This window comes from Chiloscyllium plagiosum, chromosome 25, assembly GCF_004010195.1.
Source record: "Chiloscyllium plagiosum isolate BGI_BamShark_2017 chromosome 25, ASM401019v2, whole genome shotgun sequence".
NCBI lineage: Eukaryota > Metazoa > Chordata > Chondrichthyes > Orectolobiformes > Hemiscylliidae > Chiloscyllium > Chiloscyllium plagiosum.
Window position 1 is genome coordinate 52,102,265 of NC_057734.1, and position 9,904 is coordinate 52,112,168.

Here is a 9,904-nt window from a genome sequence, read left to right on the forward strand (position 1 = left end):
GAGAGGAAGGAGACCTGACTTGCATGCATATTCCAACAGTGGCCTAACCAATGTCCTGTACAGCCGCAACATGACCTCCCAACTGCTGAAATCAATACTGTGACCAATAAAGGAAAACATACCTTATGCAGCCTTCACCAACCTATCTACCTGCAACTCCACTTTCAAAGAGCTATGAACCTGTACTCCAAGGTCTCTTTGTTCAGCAACACTCCCTAGGACCTTACCATTAAGTGTATAAGTCCTGCTAAGATTTGCCTTCCCAAAATGCAGCACCTCACATTTATCTAAATTAAACACCATCTGCCACTTCTCAGCCCATTGATTCATCTGATCAAGATTCTGTTGTAATCTGAGGTAACCTTCTTCACTGTCCACTACACCTCCAATTTTGGTGTCATCTGCAAACTTGCTAATTATACCTCCTATGCTCACATCCAAATCATTTATATAAATGATGAAAAGTAGTGGACCCACCACTGATCCTTGTGGCACTCCACTGGTCACAGGTCTCCAGTCTGAAAAACGACCCTCCACCACCCTCTGTCTTCTACATTTGAGCCAGTTCTGTATCCAAATTCTCCTTGTATTCCATGAGATCCAACTTTGCTAACTAGTCTATCATGGGGAACCATAGATCACATCTACTGCTCTGGCCTCATCAATCCTCTTTGTTACTTCTTCAAAAATCTCAATCAAGACTGAGACATGATTTTGCACACGTAAAGCTATGTTGACTATCTCTAATCAGTCCTTGCCTTTCCAAATACATGGAATCCTGAGGGACCGGATGTACCTCCAACAACTTGCCCACCACCGACGTCAGGCTCACTGGTCTATAGTTCCCTTGCTTGTCCTTACCACCTTTCTTAAACAGTGGCACCAAGTTAGCCAATCTTCAGTCTTCTGGCACCTCACCTGTGACTATCGATGATACAAATATCTCAGTAAAAGGCCCAGCAATCACTTCCCGAGATTCCCACAGAGTTCTAGAGTACACCTGATCTGGTGTTGGTGATTTATCCACTTTTATGCATTTCAAGACATCCAGCACTTCCTCCTCTTTTTACTATGGACATTTTTCAAGATGTCACCATCTATTTACCTACATTCTATATCTTCCATGTGCTTTTCCACAGTAAATACTGATGCAAAATACTCGTTTAGTATCTTCCCCCATCTCCTGCGGCTCCACACAAAGGCTGCCTTGCTGATCTTTGAGGGGCCCTATTCTCTCCCTTTATTACCCTTTTGTCCTTAATGTATTTTTAAAAATCCTTTGGATTCTTAACTCTATTTGTCAACTTTTGAACAAATCCCACACTGCGCTCCCAATCTGTTATGGACCGAACCAGACCCCCTCATAACAGTTCAAGAAGGTAGCCTGGACCCTAACTTTGCTCGTTGTTTTAAGCAGGTGTAAGTGGATATTCCAGAAGTGATGTAGCTGGCCCAACCACTGATTTTAAACAAAATAGGATTTATTTACAGACTACTGAATGAAATGCAAACAAAAGAGTATCAAATTTAGAATTACTTGATCTATTTGAAAACCCAGTCGACTCTATAGCAATTTAGTGATGCTGTTTCAAATACTTGCAACATTCCCAGAAATGCCCCCTTGGCAAAAGAAGGTAAATATCAAATACAGTTTCTGACAGGAAAGATGTCAGAGTGAGAGGATCAGCATGGAGTTGCTTCTTTGCACCCCAGCAGCTTCTCTGGGTTCCTAGCTAAAACTTGACCAGCAGCTGCAAACAAAAAAAGCTTGCTCAAGCCAACCCTGGACTGGGAGAATTGGCCACTTCCCTTGTGTGCAATTCTGGTCTCCTTCTTATCGGAAAGATGTTGTGAAACCTGAAAGGGTTCAGAAAAGATTTACAAGGATGTTGCCAGGGTTGGAGGGTTTGAGCTATAGGGAGAGGCTGAACAGGCTGGGGCTGTTTTCCCTGGAGCGTAGGAGGCTGAGGGGTGACCTTATAGAGGTTTACAAAACTGAGGGGCATGGATAGGGTAAATAGGCAAAGTTTCTTTTCTCTGGGGTCAGGGAGTCCAGAACTAGAGGGCATAGGTTTAGGGAGAAAGGGGAAAGATATAAAAGAGACCTAAGGGGCAACTTTTTCATGCAGAGGGTGGTACGTGTATGGAATGAGCTGCCAGAGGAAGTGGTGGAGGCTGGTACAATTGCAACATTTAAAGGGCATTTGGATGGGTATATGAACAGGAAGGGTTTGGAGGGATATGGGCCGGGTGCTGGCAGGTGGGACTAGGTTAGGTTGGGATATCTGGTCGGCATGGACAGGTTGGACCGAAAGGTCTGTTTCCGTACTGTACATCTCTGACTCTGTGTTTTTAAAAAAAAACACTTAAAAGCTTTTGTAAGTAGATATTTCCAGACATATAGAAACCTCTGTCTTTATGACCCCTCTGAAAAAATAAATTAGGCACAGCATTATCTTGTTAAAGGAGCACATCGTCACAATGATTTGCATTTTAAATACTGGGATGTCCAGATCCCTTTACATAGAGTTCTGCAATCTGTCTTCCTTTAGATAGATAGTATGCTTATTTTTGATTATTCCTGCCAAAACGTCTTGGTGAGCACCATGTGTTGGGGAGGGGTAGGTTTTTTATTCTTTTGGGCTAATGTAAGTAATAATACCTGTCTGTGAAAGTATGACAAGACAGCTTGGAACCAGTCTTCAAAGACGCAATATTGAAACTGGACCATTAATCTCCGGGGATTGGTAGTCTGTTTTTCATTCAGAAGTTTCTCATTCAATGCGAGCAGGGACAGGAGGAACATGGTGACTGTAAAGTTCCATCAACATGTATGAAATGATGGCAGCTTCTGTAAACCATGAATTGTCCTGGATTTTTAATGGGCTGGTATTCTGTTCTGCAGGTAATAACTGGGTTGTTTCTTTTTATTTAACCCCTCAGGTTGCTGCCCTTCAGAAACGAATCGCAGACATTGTGGAAGTGGCTGCCATGTGTGGAGTGAATATTGTCTGCCTCCAGGAAGCCTGGAGTAAGTGATCCCTCCTTCATAGGATAAGATGCCAGTGTAAACAAAAAGCTGCCTCTGCCATTCAATAAGATCGTGACTGATCTGTTTACATTTCAAATTCCATATTCCCATCTACCCCTAATTAACTTTGATTTATTTTGTCCAACAAGAATCTGTCCAGTTCTTGTTATTCAATGGCTCTGCCCCCCCTCACTGCCTTCAAAGAACAAATAATAGTACAGCACAGGAGCAGGCCTTTCGGACCTCCAAGCCTGGGCTGACACATTTTTGCCCTTCCATATTAAACCGGCGAACAACAGGTGGGGGGAAAAAAAAATCCCTCCCCTCTGCCCTAAAACAATGACCCTGAACTTAAAATCAATGCCTCCTTAGTACTAGAGGTCAGACAGCATCAGAGAAGCAGCAAAGTTGACGCTTTCGGTCAGGACCCTTCATCAGGACTGGGGGGTGGGGGGGGGGAGACTCTGAAATAAATAGTGAAGTGGTGGAGCTGGGGGAAGGTAGGTGAGATAGTGGTAAGAGGATGCAGGTAAAGGGTTATTGTGATTGGTCAGTGGGAAGGATGAAGCAGATAGGTGAGAAGGAAGATGGACAGGTTAGGTTAGGTTAGGTCAGGTCAAGGAGATGGGGAGGAAGAGGGGGCTGAACATGGGATGAGGTTGTAGGTGAGTAGATTTTGAAGCTGGTGAACTGTGTTGGAGCCACTGGGCTGTAAGCTCCCGAGGTGGAATGTAGGTGATGTTTCTCCAGTTTGCGTGTGCCGTCATTTTGACAGTGGAGGAGGCCCAGGATGGGCATGTAGCCAGGGGAGTGGTGGGGAAATTGAAATGATTGGCAACCAGAAGGTGGTCTTTCTTCGACCACATCCTGAATTTTTTTTTTTCCAAAATCAAAATGAAGCCACACGCAAACTGGAGGAACAGCACCTCGGGAGCTTAAGTAATATTCAGTTTTCTCAGTTTTCCTGCCAAAATGAGCATCTTCACATTTCCACACATTGTGTGATTGGTCAGATTTTTGCCCACTCATTCAGTCTATCTTATTCTTCTGCAACTGCCTTGCTACTTTTTCATGGCATACTTTCCCACTTTCCTTGGTGTTATCTACAAATTTAGTTTTGTCTTCACTCCCTGATTGAGGTCATTGATATACTTTTTTGGGCCTTAGCACAGATCCTTGGAGGACTCCACTCATGGAACAAATTACTGCACAGGGGTTACAGAGAATTGCCAGGGCAATAAATGCCAGTGACGCTGTCATCCCATGAATGAATTTTTTTAAATGCAGAGGTCACGGAGGATTCAACAGTAATCAGGATAGACAGCAGCTGATATGAGTTCTATGTGGAATGTCACTGCCCTTGTATCAGGCCTAAAGGACAACAAAAGAGGGTGCCGAATACTGTAGGTATGGGGAGGGAGGTGAGGAAGACATAAATCAGCCCATTGACATATATAGAAGAGGTTTAAGGTCCTGTAGTCAGTTTTCATAACTTGGGAGAAAACGTAAACAAGGAAACCTCACATTTCCATGTGCTCGTTAGTACAGGTTGTTCTTCTAACCCATGCATTTTGTTTATGCAAAGTCGCTGTAACTTGATTGATGAATTGGGGACACTGTTTCTAAAGTTGAACTTAGCTGTAACATGATTATATCACCAACCCTTTATGTGCTACTTCTAAAGCAGGATTTTTCTATAATGCAGGGTTGAACAAAAGCTACCTGTATAAGAATTATAGGGAGCTTTCATATTAACGTGTGGATAGAGTGAAAACTTTGGAAAGAGGGTTTTGGAACCAATTTTGAAACCAGAGGGATCTATTAACGCTCGGTGGGTTGCATCTGAACAGAACTGAAGCTAAGTGTCCTTGCAGGAGGTTGACTGGTGCAGTGGGGATTAGTTTACGTCAATGTGGAGAGGAAGGTTAGTATCTCTCAGAAGCATAGAAGGTGGGAGGAAATGGTTCAGAAACAGACCTGTACAAACAACTGAAGATGTAGGTTTAAATTACACTGTAAATAAGCAATAAATGCTGGTCTAGCAGTAATGTACACATTGTATGTAATTCAAAAAAAAAATCATAGTTAATGATACAGTCCAAGCTGGATGTGAAACTAGAGGCAACTAGGAATGTATGATGGTTGCTGTAATTTACTAAGGGGAGACCATGGTGGTATGGCCGCTTTTTGATTTGTGTTTAGGTTCCCTTGGGTTCTATCCCACCAGTGCTTTACTGGAGGCTCACTGGTGAAGTTGCCTAGTATGTTGACAAAACATCTGAAAACGAGCCTTCTCGCTCAGTGAGCAAATTTACATCCAGAACCCCAACCTAAGCTACCAATCTTCTCAAAACTTGCTAATTCTGAGGGACATTTAGGCAGGGCTTAATCAAATACAATCTGTATTGTTTGTTAAAGGGAGATTGGTGTCTGACCAATTAGATTGAACTTTTCAAAGTAGCCATTAGATGTGTAGATGAAGACAATACTTCTGATGTAGTCTATGTGGACTTCTGATACAGTCCCTCATGGGAGACCAATAGAAAAAGTAAAAGCCCATGGAAACCAAGGAAATTTGGCAAATTGGATCAACGATTGGTTGATTGGCAAGATGCAGATGGTGATGGTTGTAGGGTGTTTTTTTTGACTCTAAGTCAATGACCAGTGGATGATATTAACTTCCCCAGTATTGAATGGGACTCCCTTAGTGTCAGAGGCTTGGATGGGTCGGAATTTGTAGTGTACCTACCGTATGTTTTCTTGAAAGTATATGCAGATAGTCTCACTAGGAAAGAGGCCATACTAGACCTTCTATTGGAGAATGAACCTGGCCAGGTTATCAAAGTTTCAGTGGGGAAGCATTTTGGGAATGGTGATCATAATTTAGTAAATTTTAAAATAGCTTGTGGCTAAGGATAAGATTGTTCCACAGATGAAAGTGCTAAATGGAAGGGAAGGCTAATTACAACAGTATTAGGCAGGAACTGGGGAAATTAGATTGGTGGCAACTGTTTGAAGTAAATTCACATCTGACGTGTGGAAATCATTTTAAAGACCAGCTGATCAGAGTTCAGGACTAGCATGTTTCTGTAAGGATAAAATGTAAGGACAGCAAGCTTCAGAAACCCTGGATGATGAGATATTGAAAGTTTAGTCAAAAAGAAAAAGGAAACATATGTAAGATTTAAGAAATTGAGATCAGACAAGGCTTTTGAGGAATATAAAGGGAGCAGAAGAGAACTTAAACAAGGAATTAGAAAGACTAAAAGGGGCCATGAAGTATTTTTGGAATGTAGGATTAAAGACAGTCCCAATGTATTTTTTATATATAAACTGTTATGATATGGAAGTCGAGCCCCTCTGTTAATTAAAACCAACCCAGAAAAGCTTGCTTCGTTCTGTAATCTGTTAAAAGTGAGTGTGAGAGAGAGAACTCCTAATTTCCACTATCTAAAGAAAAATGACTTATTTTCCTAACTCTAATAGTGAACGCTAAACAAAACCCTATTAACAAAGTGAACACTCTTTTTTTCTTAACTAATTACTATCTGACCCTAACTCGATAAAAATGTTGCTGCAATAACACAATTATTGAACATTACATTAACTTAATCTCAAGTCTGTCTTCTCCACTGTCTCCAATCTTCTGTCTACTGGTCTCCCTTAGACGTCATCTTTCTTTCTACTGCAAGAATATTTACAGGAAAAGATAGCTTTCGATAGAGAGTGCCTTTTTATTTCTTTTGAGAGCAAGATGTTAGATGGGCAGTTAGCTCTTCAGCTCTACAGCAGTGGATCGACTGTTCAGTGACAGTTGTTCTGACCAATTTTCAAAATGGCCCCATTTTATATCCCCCCCCCCCCCCCCCCCCCCCAAACGATGTGCCCTGTCATTGGTCCGATGTGTCTACAGTAAATTCAAACTCAATTGAGTTTTAGTATCCTGGACATAATTTATTTAATTGGTTAAATTTGAATTGTAGTCAAAACAACAACCATTTAACAGCCAATTGTTCTGTATATCTATTTGAAACGGCCTATCTCTTAGCTGTTCTGGCAGCTTGGTGTACTTTAAATTTACATTAAAATTCAGAAAACACTTTCTATCTTGAAGTGAACATAAACACTTTTGACTTCGTAACAATATATTAAAAATATTAACACCGAGAGGATAGCTAGGGAAAGAGTAGGTCTACTCTAGGATGAAGGATGAATTTGTGCACAGAGTCAGAGGCTGAGGTGCTTAATGAGTATTTGGCATCAGTATTCACCAAGAAGGACACAGATTATGGTAAGATATGGGATGGGTATGTTGATATTCTAGGGCATATCTCTATTAAGGAGGAGGTGGTGTTGGGTCTTTTTTTTTTAAAAAGTGATAAGTCCCCAGGGCCTGATGGGTCTATCCCGGGATACTGAAGGAAGCAAGGGGGAAGATTGCTGGGGCCTTGACAGAGATCTGTGTTATACTCTTTTAACCACTGATGAGGTCACAGAAGACCGCAGATTAGCCAGTTTTTTGTTCCTTTGTTTAAGAAGGGCAACAGGAATAATCCAGGAAATTATAGGCCAGTGAGCCTTGCAGCTGTGGGGAGGGAACATAAGAACCAGGAGCAGGCTGTCAGGCCCTTCGAGCCTGCTTCGCCAATCAATAAGATCATGGCTAATTTTTTCATGCACTCAGCTCTACTTAACCACAGTTTCACCATATCCCTTAATTCCTTTATTTTTCAAAAAAGTATCTACCTTAGCTTTTAAAGGATTACTGAATCGCTAATTACTTCCCTGGGCAAGGAATACCATAGATTAACAACCTTCTGAGTGAAGAAGTTCCTTCACAGTTCAGTTCTAAACCTGTTTCCTGTAATCTTGCCCTTTCCTCCTAGTTTCACCTGCTAGTGGAAACATCCTATCTATTCCTATTTTATCGATTCCCTTAATTTTATGTTTCTATAAGGTCCCCCCCCCCTCATTCTTCTGAATTCCAATGAATATAATTCCAATCTATTCAACCTCTCCTCATAAGCCAACCCCCTCAACTCCGGAATCAACCTAGCGAACCTCCTCTGCACCCCTTCCAGTACCAGTACATCCTTTCTCAAATAAGGAGACCAAATCTGCACATCACACTCCAGGTGTGGCCTACCAGCACCCTGTACAGCTGCAACATACCCTCTCTGCTTTTAGTTACTGGAGAAGATTCTTAGGGACATGACTTACCTGCATTTGGAAAAGATGACTTACTTGGGATAGTCAAGACGACTTGATGCGCAGGCAGGTGGGGGGGAGGTGATCTTGTCTCACAAAGTTGATTGAGTTTTTTAAGTCATGAAGATGATTGAGGATAGGACAGTAGCTGTTGTCCACATGAACTTTGCTAAAGTGTTTGACAAGATTCCTAATGGTAGACTGGTCCAGAAGGTTGTTTTGTGGGGTCCATGGTGAATTCGGAAGTTGGATACAAAATTGGCTTTCGTAGAAGACAGAGTGTAGTTGTGAAGGCTGTTTTCTGACTGGAGGTCTGAGACCAATAATGTTCTGCAGCCTCTGTCATCCAAATCATACATACTAATTAGACCTTCTACATTGTTAAGTTTGCAGACCTCATCAAAATTGGAGTTGTGGATTGTGAGGAAGTTTGTCAAAGCATTATATTGATCAGTTGGAAAGTTAGGTCGAGAAGTGGCAGATGAAATTTAATCTGGACAAGTGTGAGGTGATACATTTTGGGAGGCCAATTACAAGAGGAAAGTATTCTGTAAATGGTAGGATCCTTAAGAGCATTATTGTATAGAAGGATCTTGGGGTGCAAGTCCATAGCTTCCTGAAAGTGGATAAAGTGATAAAGAAGCCATATAGCATCCTCAGTTGGGGCATTGTGTATAAAAGGTGGTAGGCCAAGTTGCAACTGTACAAAGCTTTAGGCCACATTTAGACTATATTGCACAGTTCAGGTTGCCACACAATAGGAAGGATGTGAAGGCTTTTGAGAGGGTGTTGTCTGGATTGGAGTGTATTTGTTATAAGGATAAGTTGTTTTCGTTGGAGCGTCAAAGACTGAGGGGTGATCTGATAGTATGAGGGGACTGGATAGGGTGGGTAGTCAAGTCTTTTTCCCAGGATGGGAATGTCAAATACTGAGGGGCATGATTTCAGGTGAGAGGGGGAAAAGTTTAAAGGAGCTGTGTGGGGCAGGTTTTTTAAACAGAGGGTGGTAAGTGCCTGGAGCATGCTGTCACAGGAGGTGGTAGATACAATAGCAAATTTAAGAGGCATGTAGACAGGTACATGAACAGGCTTGGAATGGTGGGGATATTGGCCATATGTAGGCTAATAGGATTAGTATAGAATGGCATCATGGTCAGTAGAAACATAGATAATGAGTTGAAGGGTCTGAACCTGTGCTGTACTGTTCTGTGATCCATATTCTATGTTGTGATGCCAAAGAAGACAAAACTCTGGGTGAAGTGCTGGAAAATGGGATTTCAACAGCTAGATGGTTGTTATTGACTGATGTGGACACAATGAGCCACAGGGCCTCTTTCTGTTCAAAAAAGGGAATAGGGATGACCCCGGGAATTACAGGCCAGTTAGTCTTACTTCGGTGGTAGGTAAAGTAATGGAAAGGGTACTGAGGGATAGGATTTATGAGTATCTGGAAAGGGACTGCTTGATTAGGGACAGCCAGCACGGATTTGTGAAGGGTAGGTCTTGCCTTACAAGTCTGATTGAATTCTTTGAGGAGGTGACCAAGCATGTGGATGAGGGTAGAGCAGTGGATGTAGTATACATGGATTTTAGTAAGGCATTTGATAAGGTTCCCCATGGTAGGCTTATGCGGAAAGTCAGGAGGCATGGGATAGAGGGAAATTT

At 42.0% G+C, this 9,904-nt stretch overlaps 1 protein-coding gene across 2 annotated transcripts in view; it reads left to right on the forward strand.

The window, feature by feature from the left end:
- The window catches only part of upb1 (ureidopropionase, beta), a 171,779-nt gene that overhangs the window by 40,732 nt on the left and 121,143 nt on the right, over nucleotides 1–9,904 (forward strand). For both annotated transcript variants that reach the window (XM_043716200.1, XM_043716199.1), the window contains exon 3: nucleotides 2,944–3,031. In XM_043716200.1, coding sequence (XP_043572135.1) covers nucleotides 2,944–3,031 — 88 coding nt within the window. The remainder of the gene's footprint in view (nucleotides 1–2,943; nucleotides 3,032–9,904) is intronic.